This window comes from Cynoglossus semilaevis, chromosome 9 (assembly GCF_000523025.1).
Source record: "Cynoglossus semilaevis isolate Cse_v1.0 chromosome 9, Cse_v1.0, whole genome shotgun sequence".
NCBI lineage: Eukaryota > Metazoa > Chordata > Actinopteri > Pleuronectiformes > Cynoglossidae > Cynoglossus > Cynoglossus semilaevis.
The window spans coordinates 5,352,524-5,378,395 of NC_024315.1; the positions used below are offsets into that span (position 1 = coordinate 5,352,524).

Genomic DNA, 25,872 nt, shown 5'->3' on the forward strand with positions numbered 1-25,872 from the left:
CCTCATTAGTGCCATATTATAACTCGCCTCAAACCACCAGATTATCCACAGGAATACTGCTTAAATACCATCATAAATAGTCATTTTTCTTTTTTTTTCTTCTTTTGTTAAAGTGGTGCTGAGTCACATTTCCTAGAAAGGCAGCACCAAGAAAATAGAAATTTGAATTTGTTCACCGTGTCACCCTTTTTTTGGACACCACCAGAGTATATTTTATGAATAATAATGGTGTGATGGATGGAAAAAAAATGTAAATATGTAGGCTTCATAAAAAGTGTTAGTGTTCAAGATGTTTCACATTTACCCACACACTAGGTGGGTTTGAGGTCATTTTCTGTGCAGAATTTCCAAAGAAAAATTGAAGAAAATTTTTGACGCACTCTGCACCTGTAACAATTTTTGTCCCTTTTTTTTGACACATTTGTAAAATAAAGTCTTTCCATTTTAAAAGTGAAAACCCAAATAGTTCTGCACTACACAAAAAAAAAACAAAACAAGTTAATAATAAAATACAAAACAAAACCTTCTCCTAAGATCATAAGCAATTAAGTCTTGACTTCTTATTAAAGTGCTTATTAAAAAAAAAAAGGAAGAAATGAACAATTTGTATTTTAGTGTGTTATAGTTCTTGGCTTTTATGTTTTTCTTCATCCAGGTCTTCGGCTGGTGTTCCCAGAAAAGTGCTTTGGTTGTGAAAGTTATTTGACCATACCACGGCCAAGTTCTGATTCTTTCTCTAGATCAACTCTTGTTCATCGTCCGTGTAAAAACAACCTACGTTCACAGTTAATTATCTGTCGGAATCTGACGACAGGAAATCCCTCTGTGAACCGCTGCAGGTGACAGAGTTGGTGCTGAATGGCCGCTTGTGTTATGTGTCTCTGGACTGTACCTGTGCGGGTGAGTGTATGACTGTGACTGTGGGTGTGTGTGATCTGCTCTGTACTTGTTTTGTTTTTTTTTTACGTCTGCTACACCAGGTTCTCGATGCCGGGCAGAGGCTGCTGTGTCGGCTCTGTGGCATCTGTGCTGCTGGCCTGTTGGGCCAGCTGTAGAACAGGCATGTTGCACAGCGGACACACTTTCCTCACCTCCAACCATTTAATGAGGCACCTGGGAGGAAAAAAGTTGATATGAATATCAGAGTGGGTCGTGTTAAACTAGTTTTTTAAACTCGTTTTTCTAGCCTCATAACTGTCTCCTAGGTAAACATTTTCATTATTAAAATATAAAACTATAAAACCATTAACATAATAAGTTTAATGAATATTAATTAATGAATATTAAAAAAAATTAAATAAAAAAAAAAAAGAAGACAGAAAATATCGTGTGGTCCCCACTATCAGTGATGTTGAAGGTCCAAGGTTTAGATAAGTGAGGTTGTATACACCAGGTATTAACCAAGTTAATTCTCAAACCAGCAGACCACAAGCTGCTGGCCTTCAGTGGCCCGCAGTGAAATAGAGACAGTTTATTAGTTAAGTACAACTGCTCTTGAATTTCATTTAAATTTTTCCACTTTTAGCTGTTCCCAAAGAATGTAAGAGCAAACGATGCGTTTGTTTTATTAGGCCCCAGATTTGTCTTTTCAAATCGTCAGAGTCCTTGGAACCAGCACGAAGAGGACAACAGCTATCTCTAAGTTTGATGAGTAACTTTGGGTAAAGTGTGTTGCCCAAGAATGTAGGCCAGTAGAGCTGGGAGTCAAACCTCTGACCTTCACTTTGTAAAGCTCTGTACAGAAGTATTGCCAAGTGTGAATAAAAAGAAATGGCTAAAAGATCTTCAATAGAATTTTTAAAACATTCTAGCCTGTCGTGTGTCCACTTCTTGTTTTGCTTGTACACAAACACGTGCACTCGACTGTTAAAAGCAGTGTTTACTCAGTGAGTGGTGACCGCTCTTGTTGCACCAGTTAAAAAAAAAAAAAAAAATCTAGGTCAGGGGAGGTGTCGTGTTGATATAAACAACTCGGACGAAGTGGTCAGAGCACAGTGGGAGAAGTGGGAAGCAGCTGGCTCAAGGACCATTCTGTGGCCTGTTCACGTTCTATTTTGGTACAGCCCTTCTTACAAACAACACACACTTCACCGCACTGAGACTTTTGAATTACATAGTGGCTTTTCTTCACACAAGTAAAATCATTTAAAAGTCCCTAGAAAAACATCCACAACTTATACGTACTTCCTGTGAAAGGCGTGTTTGCATGGACAGATCCCCAGCTCGTCTTTCTGTTTGAACTCCTCCAAACAAACCGCACATATCTGAAACAAACAGAGGGGTTAGGAGGAACTGGAGAAAAATCCTTTGGTATTTGATTTGATTTTAAATTTAATCGTTGTTCTTTCAGTCACACACACCATATTTTCTCAGCATTATTTTAAAGGTAAAATAAGGATTAAAGGATGAAAAGTGTGGAGCTTTTTTTTTTTTTTTGGTTGGGACTAAACTCCAAGTAGAGATGGGTGTTTTTCTCTCCTACTGATGAACAGATGCACATTTCTGTGTTCTGTTGTCTCCATTGTCACAGTTGAAGTCCTGCGACTTTTGCCAACTTTTGACAGAGGCCCTTTGTTGCATGTCCAAGTCCTGCAACACTGCACTCTTCTATTGAAAAGACAGACTTTATTTGTGGAAATATCTTTTTCAATTATTTATCAGATCATTAAATTGTTGAAATTTGTCACGTATCTTTTCTATCGTCTACAGTTTGATTTTTTTCTGGGACATGGGGGGGGGGGCCCGAATACAGAAAAGTAAATTTACAGTGGTCTAGAAATCTTAGCCTGCATGTTTTCGGCCAGAAAACCCACGCACACATAGCGGAGAATATGCTAAGTCAGTACAGAAAGACTGAAGATTGAGCTGTAAGGCAAGAGCACTACCCACGTCTCCCACTGTATGTCCTGTACTAGAGTTCAATCATTTCTAACTTTAATCCATTTTACGCGACAGTGACCTTTAGAAGGGTCATATGAAGGTATTCCGAGGGTCAACCTCGTTCTAAATAAAGAGCCGCTCTAACTTCTCAGGTTGCAGCCTTTAACACTTACACACTGTTAACTGATCTGATACAATCAAGAGAACAAGTTGAGAACAACCTCGTTTACTCTGCGTGTGTCTGCTGTGTGTATGTAAGTGTGGCGGGGGGGAGGAAGGGGAGGGGTTAAAAACAGGGTCATCGTAGGCAGGTGGTTCTGTAGCTTTGTTTGTCTCCTCTTAGCCGTGCATAACTTCTGTCCTGTCAGGGCGATGGGGAATTCCAAACCCAGATGACAACAACCCATGATTAGCTCCTAAGCCTGAACGCACATGAAGATCTCATCGGTGACGGTTAATTTGCACAGCAGTGTCAGGAACACGGTGCTGTGGTCTGTCTGAACCATCGTTTATGTCTTCTTAACAGTCGATTGACGCTTTGCACTTTATTCGCTCTCAGTTTCTTGCAATGTTCCAACCAAGCTGAGCTGACAAACAGCACTACGTAAGAGTAACTGTAACAGATACACACACGCACGAACACACACACACACACACAGTCATAATTGCTTGGCAAAAAAGTTGTACGGCAAACAACAGCTGTCTATCTCTCTGAATAAATGTTTGAATTGTACTTAACCGGTAAATCAGCTGAGCACACAGCAGAACAGAAGTGAAGAACTAAAACTGGATCACATGAGAATAATAATGACATTGAATAAAGAAAAATGACATCGTGAGGTTACATTACAACATGTTCTGTCCTCCAGCTGCTTTGGTACTGTCTGTGCTTAAGGAAATGTTTCTTGGAATCAAACAGTGTTCAAACGATAATAGTCTGTAAGATAGGACGGGAGTACTTACTTCATGTAAGTTTAACTCTTTGACTTTTTCCTTCTGTATGACCTAAAAGAGATAATAACGAGAGACAAGGATTAGATCACAGCCTGGTAGCCAAACTGACTACTAAAGTGTAAACAAAATACACGATAAGATTCACCACACAGTCGAAAAGTACATACAATCGCAATCGTGTTTGTTTGTATGTGTGTGTGTGTGGTCGTTCTAGGAATGGTTCGATACAGCTTCTTCATGTCCGATAGTGTTACTGCAACTTGGAGTATCTGCTAATAGTGATATCAAGCTGATACCTTCTTTTCTCCTCCAGTATGCCGCGGGCTGCCGTTGCATACTGGCATGTGGTGCATTTGAGCTATAGTTGTTCTTTTGGATGTTCAATCCTGATATCAGACCGATATTGATCCTCCGTATCAGATCGAGCCATCGCTAGTGCATTTGTGTGTAACTCTCAGCAAAAAAATGATAATGATTGGTTTAATTTCATTGGGTGTTGATACCTAAAACAACTAAAAGGATCTCCAGGTCACAGAGCTTTCTTCAATGTAAGTACACCTACCTGTTTGTATGCATATAACTCCTTGTGCGCCTGGTGTCGTAACCTGGAGAAAAAGGTAAAGACAACAGACCTTTGAACTTAGTATGAGACCATTTTCAGCTGAAAACACAGAGGAGACTAAGTATCCTAAAAAAAGGGGAAAAAGGAGTGAGAGAGAGTGAGAGATGGGGAGAGGGAGAGAGATAGAGAGACTACAATCATTTATTCATGAACACATTTCAATAGCAGTGTGGCTTTACAGTACTACTAAATACATACAATTCAAGCAGAACATCATAATACCTCTGTTTATGTACAAGGTGAGAACTAAATGACCAAAGTGTTTTGGGCAGAATTCCCAGTTAAAAAGTCCAAGATATTTACGAATTATTAAAAAAAGAATTCTGAGTTAAAGCTGCCTTAAAATACTGAAGTGTAACAGCAGCAGCGTTAACCAGTGAGTCCAACACACTACAGCTTTAACAGTAAATACAGTAGGTTGTATATTAAGGGGCACTGCTGTGTAAATAACACTGAGCCTTGACCTCTTATTCAAAGAGTCAAAGTTGATATTTTACCACAAGTAAAACATCAACACAACAATGTTGACTGGTCAGACATTTAAGACACTGCAATAATTAATTAGGGCAACTGACACAGGCTTGTACAACAAAAAGAAAAACAATGGGCAAAACCAAAGTGCAAATCTCAAACTCTGCCTGGAAATCTTCAAAAACAAAAAAAAGTGTCCTTCAACAGTAAATCAACAGAAACAGGACAACTCAGTAAAACAGGGAAGAATGGACACAGAGGTGGGCTTAAGAGAAGATTCCAGGCACCGAGAACAAGACAAAAAGAGGAAGGAAATCAAGGGCAAGAAAGATAGTAGAAAATATGTAGGTTTGTAAGATTTACCTCCATTACAAGTAACCTTAACCCCTCGCAGCAGAGTGAGAGGGATCTGTAAAACAAGCAGCACAGTCTAGGGGAGAAACTGACATTTTGAAAGAGGTGAGCAGGTAAAGGTGCAGAGACTCCCAAGGTTAGGTATGTAGATTGGTAGGTATGTCTGTAGGTAGGTATGTACTGTAGATATGTAGAAAGGCGCCCAAGAGAGATCGACTCTTTGACCTTTTTGAAGGCGCATAAAGAGCCAAAACGATAAAAGATAACACATCATGCCAGAAATCAGAATTGAATTTTTTCTTATAAACTCATGCAGTGTTGATTTAAATAATTAACAGCAAAACCACAAATTTAAAATACTTCATTTGAATTCACCATTGTTAGTCTTTAGGGATGTAACAATGCATCGTGAATTGGTTAAAAACCAATACAATCGCGTGACAATTGAAGTAAAAAAAATAATCACGCATCAAGGTGTAAGGAGTAGGCAGCGTTAGCTAAAAAAAAAACATCACTGGTCATACCATGACACTATAAGTGAACAAAAAAATGGTGACTGATCTGATTTATAACTGTGCTCTATTATCTACAATATGTTAAAACCCACAAGATCTTTTGCATCCTGAGGTCGGAAGAACCCAACATTTATGAAAAAACTCTCCAAACACTCCAAAAACTCTTTATTTCCTGCTTCCACCTTCCTGCTGCACTTCGGAAGAACCCAACATTTATGAAAAAATCCAAAAACTCTTTATTTCATGCCTCCACCTTCCTGCTGCAAGTCTTCCTTGGGGCGTACCATGTGTGCATGTTTGTCTTTGCTGGAATGACACAACATGAGGTTCTCTGGCCCCACGCTTGTCCAGTGATGTGAGTTCTTAGGCTCCACTTGGTGAAGTATTTACTGGGCCTGTTCCTTTGGGAGACTGCATCTTTAATTGCCCTTCTTAGGAGCAAAGTTGCTCTTTCTTTGCCTCTAATGAACTAGAAATGTTGGCTTTAAATTTCAGAATCACGGTACTGAATCAAAGTCAAAATATATTGTTCCAGGTAAAGAAGTTGAAGCATTGATGACTTACTTACCACACGACCTGCTTGACAGGATAAGACAGGGTGGCGAGGGGTGAATTTTGGGGACTTGAATTTGATTCTTTGACACCAAGTACCATGATGGTAATAAAGTGGACAAGTAGCTGTAACTCAGCATACTACCACGCAGATTATCAGGTGACCAATTCATGCTTTACTGGTACTGCAGTATCTCCAAACTGTGCTGTTGAAACATTTCTAAAGTCCACAGTCACAAATGCCAAAAACATTCTCATTCTTGTTAAACATCAGTGCCGTAACTGCGTAAATATAGAACAAGCTAATTCAGCTAATGCAATGTAACAGTTCATGGGTACACTTAAGGACGGATACTTCATGGGACAGTGTTGACAGACATGGGTGTATTGTAACGACTGTATTTTCAGATGTATGTGAGAATTAGCAGTCAATCACTACAGTGCTAAGATAATGCAAACTTACTGTTAAGGGTGGGTGTAAATCATATGCATTGAAATTTGAATGGGCCAAGGAGCGTTCTTTATCATAAACTATTGTGATGTAATAGATCACATCTGTTTTTTTATGCCAGGTGAGATCCCCTAATAACTCACTAATGCTCCCCACCCCTGTTGTGTCGATACTTTGAAATTGAAATCATATCAAGAGGCTGTTTTAATGAATACATGTAATTAAAGCCAAATGAGCAATTTGGGAACACTCAATTGCCAAAGAACTAAGCAGTGAACTTTTGTTCCTAGATAAAATCCACTCGGCTCGAGTCCTGACAAAGAAATACACCATCTAGACTTTACCTTATTAAGTAGCAGCAGAAGAGCAGGCTGAGGATGAAGACAAAGATGGCTGTCCCAAACACCACAATGTAGATGTTAAGAGGGAGGTTCTGGAACCCTATATTTGGCATCCTGGAACTGAAGTGTGAAAAGTCGGAGCTCATGGATGTTCTGAGAAGACAAAGACAGATATATGCAATTAAACAACACAGTCATTGTTGATGGAAATTGAATCTAACGTGATGGCAACAGACAGACTGAATCCAACTGCTGTTTGAAAGAACTCATCATCGTCACAGGTCACATGATTTAAATTGAAAGACCAGGAAAACCATTTTCATTCAAGAGGATGATATTAGGCCCCTCTCATTCCCAAACTGCCAGCGATCAGGTCTGTACTACCTCACTGAGCAGTGGAAAATTTTCAGCCTGTAAAGACAGTGTCACACTGGGAGAACAGGACTCTCTGAACATTCTTCTCTGATATCCTAATGAACCACTAGCTCCACTGGCAGGCATAATTAACATCTTAATGCAGAGACACTTAAAGTGCTCAGTTGTTTGAGTTGTTTGAGTATCATATTTAACATATACCTTACATGACTGTGCACTTGTCATGTACTATGACTAATGTACTAAAAAAAACATCATGATGTTTTTTGTTTTTTTTTGGCAACCTCTGGAGTAGTTATATTGCTCCATTCATGGACTTTAACCTAACAGAATTTATCCTTAACTTACCAAGGTGAGCCCTATGTTCCAATTCATCATCCAATTCCACAGTAGAAGCCCAAAATAACATTAAAAAAGAAAAGTCTAAAAAATTGAACTTAATCAATTGTTTACTAATACATCATCATTATTGGAAATGTAACGTAAAAAAAAACAGATCTATCTATTAAGAATTTAAGGCTGAGGACAGAAAATGTGAAACACTAAAGTGACTTTTTTTCTTTAGCCACTTTTTGCTGGTTGGTTTTGTGGCGTTATTAATATTTACAGACGTCAGACATAGTGGCTGTGTGTCAGAGAGCTGCAGCATGAATGTGTCAGTGATGAGGAGGCGTGACACAGCACAGTCTGTCTGGGCAGTGAGTAACTAAGGTTTAATATTCAAGCTGTTTTCCTTTGTGCAATCAAGAGTTACTTTAATTGAGCCAATGTTAAAAAACCCTCAACCAACTCTGAACAGATAGTACATGACAAGTTAACATTTATTGATATTCACGGATTCTGTGGATATCTATAACACAGACTAGGCAACTTTTCAGGAATGCTGGTCTTATTGGTTCACTCAGATTAACTTGCCTGTGGTGCATATACCAATAAAACACGAATTATAAGCAAAATAAAAAAGTGTTAAAGATGAATTCAAACATTAATTCGACTTTTTATACTTTATACTAGCATAAAAGTGACAGTCTATGGTGATCAGCAAAACAACATACTAGTTATTGGTCTTATCTTCTAAAACAGTGTGCTGGGGCATCACTAGTATGCAGATGCAACACACTTCCAGTCAAGTAGATATCCTATGTAACTTTGGGATCTGTATGGTTTCTGTAGAACCTCTTGAGAGAGGATTAAGAGTTGGTCGGTCCAACCTGCAAGACTTATGATGTACTATTTCCCTCAATCTAATTAAGATAATATATCGCAAGTTGGATGATCTGAAACTTCCACAAAACATTTTTTTATTAATCTACAATCACTGGTAACTTTACTCAGCAATAATGAAGTCACCTACTAGCATCTAGAAAATATTGTTCATAGACATATATATATATATATATATATATATATATATATATACACATACATTTTAAAGATACAACAAATTGCAAAAAGGAAATGCTACAGCCAAACCTACTGGCTGGATAACTCTTTTGTTAAAATCACAAACCTGACCAAACCCGTCATGTTGTAAACCAGGAATACCAGTTGTTCAAGGCCTCCAAGAAAATTAAGAAAATCCGTCCTCTAGAAACTTTTCAGTGTGATCTGGTCCTTCACCATCACCATTTACTCATCGCCTTGTAGGTGGAGTCAAGCTGTAATCCATCTTCCCTCTTCATCTTAATTAAATGTGTCTAACAGAAAACCTCCTCCACTTTTCTGAATACACAAACATGAAGCACAGGAAAACACTTACCCAACACTCAAATGCCTCAGAAGTTATCTGAAACCCACGGCCAGACTTACTTGGCAGATGGCGTTGCCTTTGGCCTCGTCTCTGTACACAGCCAATAAATGTTGGCCATTTATGTGACGTTATATAATCAACGGCAGTCCTGTTAAGGTATCGTTTGAAATGCTTATGTATTGGACTACAAATACAATTAAAATCTTATTTTAAAGGTTTACAAAAAACATGTTGTGGAACTCGAAATAAGCAGTTTGTTTAGTTAAGTTAGTTTCATTTCCAAACTAACTAGTAACCCACTTTTACAACCATTTCCTCATTTCTTTTAAGGAATGCAGGTTGTGTTTTTTGAGTAATATTACATTCTTATGTATTCCCCCTAGTTTTTCTACATGAGAAAAAAAATCCTTGCACCTTAAAACTCCCACAACATGAGCTTTGTTCAGCATTTTGTTTGATCAGACTTGACATCACCACATTCATAAAGTTCTCTCTGACTCAGAAGTGGAAATTTCCACTAGTAGCCTGAGCTGGTCATGAGATTTGCACATCTGAAACTTGATCTGCCAAAGGGCAGTACAACCTCCAGGGTCTCACAGTCACAGACTCCTCCAAAAAAAGGAGGGAGCTGTTGTGAGTGCAGCATCAAATTATATACGGTCAATAAAAGTAACCTGTCAGTAAAGGGCCACAGTCATCTAAACTATTATTACACATTTATATGCATTTGGAATGGTTCTGAGTTTCTCAAAGGATTTCCCTCTTGCGTGAAAGGTCATGTTTGGCCTCCAAAAACATCATGTTGTTCAATAGATTTGTCAATAAAAACATATGCCAATTATTTCATTTCAACATTTTCACTATGTAGTTTTCTTGATGCCCTTCAAAGACACAGCTGCTGGGATCGAGTATACATGATTGGTTTTCTATTTTTCAGACATGTAAAGGTTGCGGCTCTTTAATCCTGAGTGAATACTTCTTGACAAAGCTGTAAGCAAATTATAAAAGAATGGTCTTATAACCTATTGCACATAACTCAGTGACTTACAGACCAACCGTTGATAGAATTTCTTCTGTTTGCCCTTTCACCTTGGCCATAGTTCCGCAGTGAACTCTGTGAGCAACACAGGGTGACGCAAACAAGAGGACCTGACACAAAAGCCATTGTTTCATAACGCTCTTGCTTCTGCATGCAGTGCCACATACTTCTGAAACTATTCCTGTCATTTCAAATATTAGTATCACCATGACAGGTTTTTACACTTTATATAACAAAAGTTGATAATAAAATGTATGTAAAATAATACAGTAGGACACATGTGTGCCATCCGTCTGAAACACACAGCATTGGAGGAACGGGGCTTCCAGTAAGCAGAGCACATAGTTGGATTGGCTAAAAATAAAACCTGTAGTCATGTGAGCGTTACTAAGTTTAAGAGCATGGATGAAAACAACCTGAAACTAATGCTATCAATTCTCAGTCTTATCCATTGCTGACCTGTTGTCAATGACCTGTAATAAATCAGCAAATTATCTTAAAAAAAAGAAACAAAACAGATGCCGCTGTCAAATTTAGTTAAAGTGTAAAAAAAGAAAAGAAATTATGTTCTGATAGACATCAGTGCAATACCCACAAAACAATCAATTTACTTACAAATTACTGAATCAATGTTTGACATGACTAATACAGATGATGCAGATCATTTACTGCCCTTATCAGTTTTTGACATTTCATGTAAAACCTTTTACAGCAGCAACAAGAAAAGACACTGTCGCCTCAAGGCTAAACGAGGGACACAAATCTCCAGTATTATAGCTGAGATAACTCTGTGTTTAACAACGGTTAACCTCTCGGAGGTAAGAGTCTGGCCCATTAAATGACAAAGAAGATTTTTTTTTGTTTATTATCGCTTTACAGTTCCTCTAATTTACATATTACATCTTACAACAATGCTTGGACACATTGAACAGATCCAGAGGAGCAATTTAACCGGTCTGGTAAATGAAGGAATTTTAATGAATCTTTAACCCTTCACCTTTATGTGTAAATGGTCCAAACACATAGCAAAGGGAGGAAATTCCCCACTTCTGTGCTTCAGAGATAAATCAAACCAAAACAATGCAACGGTCACTCTTACATGAACGGTCACTCTGGCACAGAGCAACAGGAGCGTGACCTATAGAAAACCTGCAACTCAGTGCCACAGAAAACTGCTGAAGTGGACAAAGGAAAAGGTCAGTGACTTTATAATTAAATTCACTGCCCACTAATAGCAAAAAAAACATAATATACAAAAAAGCTTAGTTCAGTGGGCATTGTATATGTCAGCAGACATATGCATGTATATTGCTTCTGTCCATCTGTCTTCATATACTCTTTTAGTTTCTTTGGGGCGGGGGCACAGATGCAGTCAGATCAATTTTCTGCACAAAAAACCCAACAACAAATATTTGTCTTTCATGCCATTAGATTGAAAAAAAGAAAGAAAAACACGACAGAGATTCGAGTCCCTGCTAATGAATGAACCACCGCTTAATTTCTCTGACCCATTCAATTAATGGGGGGGGGGTTGCACTTCAAACAATTCCACGTGCTTTGCTATGGTATGGTTTGCTATGGTATCCCCGTTTACTGACAGTCTTATCACAGTACTGCTGTTAACTATGTTTGGTGAGGATTAGCGTCAATACAACAGTGTCGGTCTTGACGGAAACACAGATGATGCACCAGTGGTTCCAGTCAACGATGAGCTGAGGTTCAAAACAGTTGCTGCACTCGTTCTGTGGCTGTGACTGAGAAACACTGACCACATAATGTGACAGTAAATAAAAGCATATACTCAGCTTTAAATGAACTAAAATAAACGGCACAGACACTGTGGGCCAGCACATTACTAAGCAGTTGAAGCTTTAAACCATTTGGCTTGACCAATTATTACATAAGTAAGAGATGAGATGACTGGGCGTAGCCTCGGTGGCTATGTTAACGGCTAACCGTGGCTACCAGCGACCGCGGACAGAATACTCTCTGGTCAATCTGAACCGCCTAAATAAAGACTTTAACGATTTTACCTCAGCACACAAACACTTAACGGTGCATCCGAGAAGTGGTTTTAAAATATATGGCAACTGTCGGGTCCGTGTATTGTATACAAATAACGTTTTCAAGTAGACATAGCAACATCCACTGACACCTTCATCTTTATCATTAGCGGTTGATGTTTTAAAGCAGGAAACAAATCACAGTTCACTCACCAGCTCAATAGTCCCTCAGCCCCGGTAACAGCCACGTTCTCCTGCTGTGTATTTCTTCACACACTCGTAGTGGTCCTGGTGGTGCTCGAGGGGCTTTAAAAAAAATACAGGAAATTGCCTTGTCCAGACAAACAAGAAAAGCGCCCTATCTTCACACAACCAAGCCCCTCGTGGAGGGCGACCTCATCACACAGCTCCCGCCGGTTATTTTGACGCTGGCGGCGGATGTTTGCGGTCGTCGCAGAACACTCGATCTCTGAGCTGAAGAGAAAATAGACCAAAAACACGAGCCGTGAGTTGGAAAGTGTTTTGCGGCCACGGAAGGAGGCAGACGGGGTATCCCAGAGAGGGGAGTGTTATCCTCTCCACAGACAGAGAAAAAAAAATCACACTTTTAGTTTCGTTCCTTGTCGTAAGTAAATAATTAGCAGCTACACGTTCCGCACGTATGTGTCTGCGAGCCCGCGACCACCAGCAGCTAAACCCCACCTCCTTCCAATCCAGCCCGGGTCAGAGCAGCGTCCCACAGGCCGAGGCGGTACTGAAGGACATTGTGTACGGGGAGGAGGGGAGGAAATTGATGATGATGGGAGAGAAAGACTCGCAACACTAACGTCGCCTCGTTGACTCATTAAAATGGATGTTGATGTCATAAGCAATTTCCCACGTCATTTAGGCAGTAATTGTACAGTAGAACCAAAAACGTTGGCGTTTAAATACAGAGCAACACAAATGTACCTCCAGATTATTTTTAGCAGTCAGTTCAGTACTATTTTTGGATCACCAACTACGACTTAGCTTGATAGTGATGAGATGTCCTAGAGGAGGGATTCTCAAAGTGTGGTGCGCGCACCCCCAAGCTGCCACTAGGAGATGCACGAGATAAAAAAGAATATATATATACAGTATATGATGGCGATTTGAAGTATTTTCTTAAGTGGGATTTTCCCACACTATAAACATGTGTAAATAGAATTTTCCTTTGTAAAATTTAAAATGAAAAAAGAAAAAAAAACTAACATTTTAAAGTTAAATAAAATATTATACATATATTAAATATATAGGAATGATGTATGTTACAAGTTACAAATAATGTCACCGTGGGAACCAAAATCAATATAGTTGTAGTTTTTTTAACATAGCAGATTTGTATATATTCTGTAGCTGTATATTTAATTATTATTTCAAGACAAATTACAATAAATATATATAAAATCTGTCTGCTAAAATGTCTCAACCTTTCCTGTACTGGATTGTGATTTTTTTTAAATCAAATATATAACCACAGTAAAAGTGATATGGATGGCAGTACAAGATTGATGTGATACACACACACATACACTCACACACAGACAGCGTTTCAGCACTTCCTCTGAAGAAATATGAATACCGTATCCAGGAAGTCACACTTTGGCCACCCAGTGCAGCACTTCATTTCCTTTGAAAGTGGTGGAAGAGCCCAACCATCTCCTGATGCACATCACTATAAGAGCATGTCAATGAGGTGCAAATGACAGGGCTGCATTGTAAGACTGGCAGTGCCATGTGACACTTCTGAATGGGTGGCAGGAGTCTGCCGGGGGAAGGATGGAAGCATCCACAAAGCTCCATTGAAGGATTGCAAACTAGGTAGGAGACTGGCACTGGTCCTCCTTCCCTTCCATGGGACAGCAGGAGGAGGCTGCTCCTTGGTACTGACTGAATGGAATAATTCTTTCACAACTGGGGAGCGGAGGTCTATTATCACTGTGCTACACTTCCTTCAGTCAGTTGAGGGTCATTGTGTTCACTCCTGCACATGCACAAGTGTCTAGTGTAATCTAACAAGTCGTCTCACAATGTAAAGTGTAGCCTCAGCAGACTGTTGTTTCAGCACCATTAGACTCCATGAATCTTCATGAAATATGCAAATGTGGGGTTAGCTAGCGATCGCCTCGAATCAGAAAGACGAAGACAGAACTGACATTCAAAGTTCCACTAAGAACCCTTCAGTGTTTTCTTTTTTCTTTGTACCTCGCTTTAATTCTGTAAGACTTTCATGAACACACACCTTTGATGTCTTTCTTCTGTGGATGGTTGCCTGAGCAGTTAACCATTAATGTAGTACAAGTGGTTTTGAGTGTTTTTGAAGATAAGGACATTCACTAGAGACTAGCGGACACTGGTAAGTTGAAGGTACATATAAAAAATGTATTCCTAAAATGTCTATTTTTAGAGAAGAACCATTTGCTGCAGTTTTAAAAATCTTTGTGGTACTAAGGGTTTCTTGCACAGTTTGAGGGAATCGGGGATATTGAGGAAAGAGTTCTTGGAGACAGATAACTGACTAATGAAGTGTGGATGGTTGTCATCTTGGCTATGAACATATACAGTATTTAGAATTATTTAGGTGAATCACACATAATCTGAGAGGAAAATAATGAACAAAGTATTTAATTATCAAGACTGCTGTTAAACCTTTTACATTAGTAAAACTCAAACTTCAAAATAGTGTGAATGTGTGTCAATCACTATTTTCAGGCCCATCTTTCCCAGTTAACACATGACATCACTGTATAGCTACATTTTTTTCAAACTTATTTTCAATTTTACTTCCTGCTGTAATCAATCATCATATCTATACAACTGCTCTGTTGTCGTGAATTTCCGAAGCCCTCATTACAGTTTTAGCCATTGAGTTTAGCTTATTTGTAATCTTCACATTGAACGCGTGCAGTTCTCAAACCTGCACCTAATGTTTATTTGCTGCCCTCTGGCGGTACTTACGGTTCATTGCGTCTTTGCTATGTATTTAAAATATTGCAGTCGATTTTCTTAGTATTTACCAGCGTTGGCGTCAATAAAACATACAAAGAAATCAAATAAAATGAGGCAAAAAAGGAAGCAGTTAATCATAATTTAAGTGATAAAAATGTAAAAAACAAGCTGAAACAAATTATTCAACTTCATGGAATATCTACAGCCCATTAACATTTACTCCTGTCATATGCACGCCCTTGTTCTAATATCAGCGACGGCGTTCGCCGCAATGTAGGGTTTTTACCAGAAGAGGTCAATAGTCATACATTTTCACAGCTCTTCAGTTGACCCGTGGACTTCCATAAGTTACAGGAACGAAAATCTGACATACAGACATACATTACCCAAAACTGATACAATAGAATTCTCCCTAAAAAAATAGCCGCGTTGGTTTCACTGCTTTCATTTTTGTTTTAAATTTCTCTCAATAGTCTGACTTTTAGTTCCTCTTATATATCATCATCTGTTGGAAATCAGCTGAACATCAACCTCCTCTTTCTGTCCAACAGTGACCTCAGCATGTCTTAACATGTCCAGATGTTTTCACCTCTTAGTTTCCCTCATCTGTCCTGAATCTTTACCCTGCATTGACCCCAAAGCTCTATTTCTTATCAAAGTTATTTGTATCTAAGCTGCCTTTCGGCTTTTGTGTTTTTACATTGCGGAAATTTTGGGTTACCTAACGCATCTGCTTCACATCCTGTACTGTACTGTATTTCTTCATTCACCTCATTTTCTCAAACCCATCCATCTTTCCAGGGTTATGAGAACCAGCACTCATTTTAGTCGTTTCCATGACTCCTCACTCTTCACTTATGTCTTTCATCACCATGCTTTCCAACATCTCTTGCTGGACCTGAGCGACCCTGTCTCAGTCCAATCACCTCGCTGTCATCCTTCCTCATCATATTAATCGTGTCTGCTGGCTTGATGCATTAACGAAATGTGTTCAAATGTCTCTCTTGTGCTCTCATCCCTCCCTACTGCTGTTAAAGATGACTCTCAACCCCCATCGCTAACCCTTCTGTTACCTCCAAATATCAAAATGATCATAACATTCCTAGGTAGCCTTTGTTTTTTAAATCTGTCTCTTTTATTTATTTAACCAAAAAACACCTTAAGATACAGCCTTTTTAGGGGAGACCTGACCAAGAAGGACACTACAGATTTCCCAGACTGCCCATATACAGTATGTCATGTATAAAAAACTGACTGAAACTCCCTGGGTACAAACCGTTGACATTCAACCTGGTGTGGCTAACTCTCAGTGAGTTCCACATTTCAACCTAGTTTCCCTCCATTCATCTTCATCTTTCCTCACAGTTATGTGCATTAGTATGCTCCATGTCTTTGGAGATTTTCACCCTACAAAGGTTTGCCTCCTTTGTTGACCTTGAGGACAAGACTTCAAAGCTTGCCCCCCCCGGCCCCACTCTCTCCCGGCCTTGCTTCTTTTGTCACATGACTAAGACACCTGTAATAATTTCTCACTTTGAAGATCAAAGTCGACTATACCCTGCATATGCGTGCCTCCCTTGAAGGGCAGGTAATGCAACATTTTGCATTGATATTCATTCCCCCCAAACACGACTGCTGCCAAAGTTCAAAATTGATTCTATAATAATAGCTGCGATTCTACAGTTCTCCAGTAACGGTACCTTTTGCTGTAATAAGTACCATTACTATTATACATTACCATTATTTTTTGCCTTCAAATTTCAAAGTTACTGAATTTCATTTCTTCACTTCCAGCATCTGTTGAAAAGGAAAGCAACATCCTTTCAGCCCTTGCCAGCTGCTATGCATCTCATAGATCCCGAAATTATAGTTCAGAACAAGGGTAACTAAACATTCAACATATTTGAGATAGATTTGAAATATATTGGAGTTAGTCATAGCCAGTTTTCACTGTGTGCAGGGCTCATGTAATCCCCAGGTCTGAGCTCACGTCGGCAGTTCACAGTCTGACGGACTACATTTCTCTTTTGGCTGCCACGGTTGCTATGACCATTCTGGTCCTATTTGTGTTTCTAGTAAGTATAAACAATGGAGTGTCCTTAGTTCCCTTTCTATGATGTAACATTCTGCAACAATAACCATCTTAACAGTGAGTTTACGCCTCAAAGCCATGACATGTCATTACCATATTATATAGCATTGTATTGTATCACATGGTACGGTATCATATGGTTTGATAGGGTATGGCATGGTATTGTGTCACAGTGTATTGTATGTTATTGTGCAATAATATTCTGGTTTTTTAATGGTACATGTATTTTCTCTGTGTGATTTTTCAGATGATCGAAGTTTTTGGAATTGGAAAAAGACAAATGCATAATTGTTTTTCCAAGGAACAGCTGAGGCAATTTCCAACTCACAGATTCAGCAGAGGTAGCACATCTGCACCAACACTAAAAACACAACACAAAAAAACCTAATTTTCCTACATACATAATTATTTGAGGTGAAGAGTTCGAAGTCATTTTCATTCCTAATGAAACAAAAAAACACAACACAAAAAAACCTAATTTAAGAGTTCGAAGTCATTTCTAATGAAACAGATGTTTGCATTTTAAATAGTTTTTCTTTGAGTCGATGTAACATAATAGGTTTAATTTCTATTGCTAAATATTTGTCATATTTTACAAGTATTTTCGAGTACTACATACTTACACTAATACTTAAGAAGTAACACTTGAATATAACTGAGTTAATTCGAAATCATTTGTAATGTTGTTGTTTGTTTGTTTTTAGGGGATGACTACGATCTGTGTTCAATATGTTTGGACAACTTCAAAGTAGGAAACAAGCTCCGGATTTTGCCCTGCTCCCACGGTAAACCTTCAACTTTATTACAGATTCGGTTCCATTACACTTTGTTAATGAGGACAGTGTGAATCATATTTATACTAAGGCGTCCACACGTTTTGTGTCACATTACGTAACATTACAATACGTTACGTTACATTGCGCTACGTTGAATTCGTGAGTGACATAGATGTAGTGAGTGAATTGTTTCATGAAGACGGACTTATGCCAGGCGGGTTTTACCATATGGATAAAGTTGTGTGTTTTTCATTGACTTTTCAGATGGTTATCTTGAACCTTTCTTGTTTTTTCAGCCTATCACCGCAAATGTGTGGATTTGTGGCTCACACACGCCAAGAAGACGTGTCCGTTGTGCAGACAACGCGTCTCTCTGAAAAAGGAACAAATCAAGTGCAAGTCTGAGGAGGAAAATAGAGCTTAGATAGGAAAAAAAAAACTCCTCCCGTGTACTTTATACTGATCAGTATTTTGCTTAGTTGTGTTTAAGACTATGAAAACGTGTGTGTCTAACAACGTACATTTTTTACGCTGTAATTCACAGATCTCACCGTATTATCCTGAGTATGGAGTACGGAACGTGTGAAGTCTCTGTATCCAAACAGTTAATTCTACAAACAACCCGGTAGTTTCACTTCACACGGACCACGCATGAGTTGTCATTAAAAAAAAAGAAAAGAAAAGAAAAGAAGAATTAAATACCCATTGTAAGTTAATAACGAAGTAACATTAATTGGGCGTTAGTTCTAAATAAAATATAAGTTAATGGTTAAAATGCAAATTGGTCAGCTCTTGTTAAATATACCGAGGTGTGTCTCCGTGTCCTTAACACATTTTCAACGTCTACAACTTATGTTTTCTAATATTTCTGTCATCATCGTTTCGAAAAATCTTTCAATCCTGGATGATGGAACCTTAAAAAAGAGGTTTGCTTTGTCTTGCTAACTTACATCTATGAAATAAACACCTGACAACGAAACAACCGATTTCACACTCGTGTCTTTTGAGTGACGCCATGTTTTCTTTTCTTTTCTTTTTTTAGGTATTCAGAAAACAAACAAATGAAGCTTAAATCCAGCCTCAGGTCTGTCCATTTTAATGTAAGTTTTCTCAATGTTTAACGTTTAAACTTAAACTTGAACTTATCTTTATTTGTCATTGTGACATAGCACACCATGCACAATGAAATTTAACCTCTGCATTTAACCCATCACCAAGTGAACAGTGAACAGTGGGCAGCCATGGTCGGCGCCCGGGGAGCAGTGCTTGAGGACGATGCCATGCTCAGTGCATCTCAGTGGCAACCTGGCAGTTGGTGGATTCGAACCTGGGGCCTTCCGGACCGAAGTCCGCTTCCTTTACCACTAGAGGCCACCACTGCCTCCACGTTTCACTACAGGGAAAAAACAGTACGATCACAAAATGTGTCTACTGAAGTTTTCATGCACTTTTATTTTGTACTTTTTAATCATTTTTAAGGGCATCTAGTCTGTGCTACTATCGCAGGGACACTAAGCGACAACTTATCATCCACACTTTGACTTATTTTGTGTAACGGTGTCCCATTAATTTAATATTTATTTTCAGCTGTGGGAGTGAAACTAGTGACCTCTAACGGTGACAATGGAGAACGACTCTTCTTCCGGAACGTCAGAGAAATAATCACAACCTTTTGAGCTTCCTTCTCGGGTTTTCTCAGGCTTTTTTTAAAAACTGACATTAGATAACAGGTGAGGAGAGGACAACAATGTTCTCGCTGCCACGTACGTGTTCACGGTGAGTTCTTTCAGGTTTACGGCTTTTCTGAAACACAACTAAGAAGATGTTGCACACAAACACTGACTACGATATTCTGTTCAGACCAGTAGCTGTAGTCTGTTCTGCCGTTCACGTCGAGAAAGTATTTTATGGCTCTGAGTTTATGTAATTTCACACAGTGATCGTAAGGGAAAATGTTCGACCTTAGCCTTTCTGCTTTGACCTTAAGCAGACACGGTACTAACAACACTGAATTGAGAGCACAGCTAAAATGTTCAGACACACCAAAATAGAATCCACAGCTATACACTGTATCCCTCGGGGTTCTTCAAAGTAGTGTTTTGTCATGTTCATCTGCTTTATATCATTCATTCAGGTTACTTGTTGCTGAGGAATGTTCCAGATCTTTATGAAGGCAGTTGCAGTGGGCTGACTGATGCCCCTCTTCACTGCCCCTTCTTCCTGTGCAAGCACCAACCGACCGATCAATGAAAAGCCACTTTCATGACCTCCCTGGCTGTGCAGGAGAAAGAAAAGGAGGTAGGAAAACACTGGACAATACAGTCGCCCACTGCTGTACAGAATTACAATGCCAGGACTCAGTGTTCTACTAGACCCAGAGAAACGGGGGCCTTTTTCATGAACCCACGCCGTTAAGAATCCCACACCGGAATTTCACTCTTTGCGCATCGGGCGCTAACATATTTACTTGCTCTTCACACTGCCTGGACCACAACACCTTGTCATTTCAAAGGCAAAAAGAATCATGTGATCCAGTAAATCTACAGCACTCATACTGATCTTGTGATTGCATAACGTAAACTTAAACTTATCTTTATTGGTCATTGTGACACAGCCCAGCACAGCACACCATGCACAACGAAATTTGCCCTCTGCATTTAACCCATCACCAAAGTGAACAGTGGGCAGCCATGGTCGGCGCCCGGGGAGCAGTGCTTGAGAACGATGCCATGCTCAGTGCATCTCAGTGGCAACCTGGCAGTTGGCGGATTCGAACCTGGGGTCTTCCAGACCGAAGTCCGCCTCCTTCACCACTAGGCCACCACTGCCTAGAGTACCACCAAGAGTAAAAGACTCACTGATTAGGAACAAATTGTGTGTTTTGTTGTACACTGGTATTCCGCCCCCCTCCCCTGCCCACACTTCTCCACTTAGGGTATTGGCAATGAATTTTCTTTTACAGTTATTTATAGTCTGTGTCACTTTTTAATAAATTTAGATGTAATGACTTTACAACTTTACATCTTAGAAATGCAGATCTACTGCATAAGCAATAGCATTTTTCTACCAGAGAGTTCAGTTAATGTTTGGTGCCCAGGTTTGCTGCACATGTCCAGACTAACACAGTTTGTTTATCCAGGTCATGTGGTTGCATGTTTTCCCAGCTCATTATCCAAAGCCTTGACAATGTGTAAATTTTACTGCAGGCCTAAACGTAATCAAACGTTGCCCAATGTGTTCATACTGGAGGTGTGAGATAACTCTGTGCTGATGCAATCTGTGTCAGAAACTACTCTAGTTCAAGGAGAAATTATTTTTCTACTGTAGCTTCTTAAAGAACTTTGTTTCTATCAGAGAAAATAAATACAGTGAAGATATTGCCGAGGAAAAAACTTCATTCATATTTTCGTTTATTTTGTAATGCATTTTGCTATCTCTCTGAAGTTACCATTTATCTGTGATTATCTACTATTAAATTCCTTTGTCTGACAACCTTCCTTCCCCACACAGCACAGACAGGGGAAGAGGAAGGGAGGCAACCTGCCAGTCCACTCATTATTGGCCAGAAACCAGACAAACTGTGAGGACATCTCAGAGGGACAGAGTGGGACAGAAAGCGTCCATACATAACATCCTGTTGATTTACGAGTTTGGACCTGAAGACAATACAGCCATTCAGAGCAGGTATAATAGTTAAAAGAGTGAGCCTCCGAAAAACAAAGAGGGTCATACTTCCCGGTGTATTTCCTTTTCACTATTGGCAAAAATAGACTCACCTCAGGAAGTGTCATCATTTCAAAATGTGTTCCGCTGTCACCGTTCACAATACATGAATACAGTTCAACTTTTGTTTTGTGTTATTTTTGGAGCAAAACGTGCGGAAGTGGTATCCATTCTGGAGCAAAACGTGCGGAAGTGGTATCCGTAGGTGTCGGGGATACAACATGCTAACGTGAATGGATTAACACGTGAAGGTTTGATTCAGCTTCATGCTCTCTGGAGTTGACTTTGGCTTGGTCTACATGTGACCTTTTTCATGTCACGGCTGTAAAGATAAGGAACTGATGATAACAAGCAATTAAGTGGCATGCAAATGTAACAAGCTTTAGGCTACTGCCAAACAAGTTTGAGCTCACAGGTGTGTCGGATGTAATGAGCATTACAAATATTATTCCTGGATTAGAGCCTTAACAAAACCTGAAAGCATTTTATTAAAGTTAAATTCAAATTGGGAGAAAATAACTGATGACATTGGTGTTCACCACACTCCCAAGTTTACTTTCGCCTTTTTATTTTTTCAGAAGAGTTTTCATAGGAGTAGATTTACCCTGGGCTCATATATGTACGTTTTATAAGCCTGAGTTCTCACATTTCCTGACTCAACAGAAAACAAACAATTACTAATTAAATAACTGACAAAGATTCCTATATTAAATTCCTACGTCCTTATGAATATCATATGCAGCCAAGTGTTTTTATGAAAGTCTATGGAAGCATAACTCTACAGCTGACCGAAACAAAAAAATAAATTAAAATTTAAGTCAGTATATTTGTGTTTTTTTTTCTCTCAATTTCTCTCAGTCAGTTTATGTGTGAAGAAGAGTCCACTCAGGGGGTGGGGAAAGGTTGAATAACAAGTGTGAATATTTGTGTGTGGAGGGGATCACGCAGGGGCGGGTCTTCGTCGTCATGGCTGCTCATGTATAATCAATGAAGAGGCAGCGACCACGGCGAAACTGGCTGCTTCTGGTTTCCAGGCATAAATACAAAGCGTAGCCGGTGTGAGGAGAAACCGTACAAAGGACGCGGAGCTCTTACCTACTTACGCTGGACAACAAGAGAGTCAGGTAAACAGCTAATCTGCTCTACTCAGCACATTCAACACACTCGCTGTTACAACGGAGAGACGCGCTGTTAGGAGCGTCTGAGTTCAGATTTTCTTTGGGGATGTTTACTTACAAACTCCGTTTGTTTACGTCTGAAATTACTTACAAAAAATAACCTTTTCACAAAAATTAAGCTTAACGGAATAGTTTCGATCCACTGTCGCGGAGTTTTCTTTATCGGCGTTGATGAGGTGAGGATACAGAATATTCAGTGATTTCCAAGCGGATTATTCAGATTATGTTTCACAGACACTGGCGTATTGTTTGTATCGCTTATTTATAAACGGCGAAACATATGACTGAGATGTTTTTTTCTTTTTCATCTGTTGAACTGGATTTATTGTGGTGTTTCGTGTCCACGTCACGACATGATCCCATAAATAAAGTAGCTCAGAGACGTTCGCTGCTGCCACTTCATCACAGTTTATACGTGGCAGTATAGGAATGTACTACAGCTGGGTTCACGGCATGTGGACGTTGGGACCTCAGCTGAGCCACAAAGTTCCACGTTTTCATTTAAAAACGGTCCTGAGTCTAAATGATTGGTCCATCTTTGTGTCATTTTGACTCACTGTACATTTTTCCAGAGCCACTGTTAACAGGACACAATAGAATATATGTTTATTCCAGAGTCCTTAAAGGTTATGGAAGATTGATGGACTGAGACGCTTTTTGAGTCAAGACAAATGTTTGCGTTTATTATTATTATTATAAAAGCCGGATGTACATATACTCGCATTCCCGTAAATTGTACTTTTTCTTATTTTACGATACGCTCTCAAAGACGAACGTATCGTGCATTTTATTCTAGCTCCATCATGTGCATTTAATTCAGTGTTTAAAAAAAAACTGACATACAAGAACTGAAATCATTGTCAACGTCGTCGGTCGAGTTTTATTTTGAAATCCGGATGTCGTTCTGCATACCACTCTATTCAATTCACTGTAGCCGTATAAGAACTGAAATCATTGTCAACGTCGTCGGTCGAGTTTTATTTTGAAATCCGGATGTCGTTCTGTTCTCCACTCTATTCAATTCACTGTAGCCGTAGTAAATTTACTGTATCGTGTATAACTGGGAATTAAAAATGAATGAATTAAAAAACATTAATTTAGACAAATATTACGTCGTGTTAGTGGCTAATAATGGTAATAATAGTAAACATGAGATAAATCGTGTGTATTTTTTGACCCCTTTTTCTGCTCTTGGGGCTTTAGTTAGAAATTTAATAGTAGGAATCCAATACTGCTATTGTAAGTGTACACTCACGAGAAAAAAATGAGAAAGATTAAAAAAAAAAGTCTAACAATAAAGACCAAGCCACGAAAACTGCTGCTGATACAGTTTCAACAGTAGATACAGCCACGCACACACGTATGTGTGTAATGGTACAGAAGTGTAGAATGTGTGGCCTTGTAGATCCACTGGTATCTTACTGTTACTGACACAGGTTAAGATGTACACACACACACACACACACACACCTCAAGGCTTGTATTCATCCAGAGAAGGCCACTGGCAGACCCCCCCACACCACCCCCTTCATCATACTTTGAAATTTCTAGGTCAGTGTTGGCCCCACTTCCCCACCTCCAGCCCCCTCCTTGGTCTTTGTGCACAAGCTCCACCCACACATTAATCTGCTATGGCTGTGTTACACGCAACACGGCTAGAATGCATTCTGTGGAGCCGCATAAGTGATGTCACATTTTCTGAATTTTGAAAAAAATAATTGATTAAAAATAATAATTTGGGCTATATGAAAACACATCTGTTTTATCAAGGAATCATTGGATATTAAGTTAAGGTCAGATCAAAATAATCTGCAAATTAGTAGTTTTAAAGGTGATGTAAAATTCAAAACTGAGAAACTGTGAGACGTAAGGTGTAATTGTGGTTGTGCCACTGATTCCCAGAACCATCAGCAGTGATGATGCAGCAGAGAGTCACACCTGGTCTGGCAGTCTTATGTCGATGTCACCCACACGCTCAAACCACGGACAGGCAGACTTGCATCTCTATTGTTGTGAAAACTGACCACAGTTCAGATCTGGTTTGCAAGCAGCTGTTTGTGCAACCGTGCAGAGAATAGATTGAAAAGCTTTGACTCTGGTGGGCATTAATACACGTCTTAAACATTCTGTTTGGGGATTGTGCCACATACAGACATCGAAAATAAAAAAAACCCTTTGTGAAATCAGGAACAAATCAATTCGGGTCAAAGTTACTGAGTGTGGAATAGTGGTTAAAGCAGCAGAGCAGGTCGTGAGAACTACAACAACAGAGGAACAGAAACCAGAACATTGGGCCTTTTGTTGGCTTCAGGCTTAAATTAGTAACCTCTTATTTTTATCAAAAGGCTCTGTCCTACAATTCAAACAGACAAGTGTGATTTTGTATGTTAGTCAAATTGCCTCTCTGGCCTAACTCTGGCCTACACGTGGGACGGACAAACACACGATGAGACACGTGGACAAGACACGTCGTGTGTGTGTGAACAGAAGAGATTAAAGAGATTTAATTCACATCTGTGGTGATGTTCCACGGAGACTGGGATGAAAATAAATAATAGCAGAAATAATAGAGATGTATTTATGATTTGATGACCCTCACTTTTGTCCTGCTTATATTTTGTGTATTTGACATTTTTAGTACAACACAGCAGGAGGTAACGAGGCTGGGAGTGTATTCATGCGCACGTGGCTGTGACCACGTGGACTTTCTGTTCTTGTAACAGGTGGTTGTTTCTCCACGACAAAACAAAAAGGCAGAAAACAGGCGTTAAAACTGTCGTTTGGCCACTTAAAGTTTACATTTGCTGTGGAAAAAGTGCCACAGTG

The 25,872-nt window shown here is 39.3% G+C and overlaps 2 protein-coding genes and 1 non-coding gene across 18 annotated transcripts in view; 2 read left to right on the forward strand and 1 right to left on the reverse strand.

Annotated features, from left to right (window-relative positions):
* Positions 1 to 83: 83 nt before the first annotated feature.
* Positions 84 to 13,395, reverse strand: rnf24 (ring finger protein 24). Of its 2 annotated transcripts, none has more exons than XM_025058944.1 (6): positions 12,521 to 13,395; positions 7,144 to 7,293; positions 4,397 to 4,439; positions 3,844 to 3,885; positions 2,185 to 2,264; positions 84 to 1,113 (listed from the first exon to the last, which is right to left on the reverse strand). In XM_025058944.1, the coding sequence occupies exons 2-6, from the start codon at positions 7,284 to 7,286 to the stop codon at positions 972 to 974; spliced, it is 450 nt and encodes a 149-aa protein (XP_024914712.1). In that variant the 5' UTR covers positions 7,287 to 7,293; positions 12,521 to 13,395; the 3' UTR covers positions 84 to 971. The 2 variants fall into 2 exon arrangements, with proteins under 2 accessions (XP_024914712.1, XP_008314928.1); XM_008316706.3 differs by lacking the exon at positions 12,521 to 13,395 and adding an exon at positions 9,026 to 11,825.
* LOC103383547 (uncharacterized) lies at positions 3,895 to 22,025 on the forward strand. Of its 15 annotated transcripts, none has more exons than XR_003050725.1 (10): positions 3,895 to 4,382; positions 17,072 to 17,159; positions 17,238 to 17,352; positions 17,617 to 17,710; positions 18,074 to 18,154; positions 18,442 to 19,071; positions 19,188 to 19,245; positions 19,733 to 19,921; positions 20,280 to 20,443; positions 21,656 to 22,025. It is a non-coding gene; the product is annotated as an uncharacterized LOC103383547 (transcript). The 15 variants fall into 15 exon arrangements; XR_003050728.1 differs by having other exon boundaries at positions 17,256 to 17,352; positions 21,656 to 22,024; XR_003050727.1 differs by lacking the exon at positions 3,895 to 4,382 and adding an exon at positions 13,816 to 14,695.
* Positions 22,026 to 22,840: 815 nt separating this feature from the next.
* smox (spermine oxidase) overlaps positions 22,841 to 25,872 on the forward strand; it is a 9,940-nt gene continuing 6,908 nt past the window's right edge. Inside the window, exon 1 of the mRNA XM_008316726.3 lies at positions 22,841 to 22,992. The gene's annotated coding sequence lies outside the window, so the exon portion shown is untranslated. The remainder of the gene's footprint in view (positions 22,993 to 25,872) is intronic.

What these genes read in the sequence shown, in the direction of transcription:
- rnf24 (XM_008316706.3), bottom strand. An exon ending in TTCTGCTGCTACTTAATAAG is followed by an intron (nt 4,440 to 7,143) that starts GTAAAGTCTAGA and finishes CTTTTTCTCCAG; the next exon opens with GTTACGACACCAGGCGCACA. An exon ending in AAACACGCCTTTCACAGGAA is followed by an intron (nt 1,114 to 2,184) that starts GTACGTATAAGT and finishes TTTTCCTCCCAG; the next exon opens with GTGCCTCATTAAATGGTTGG.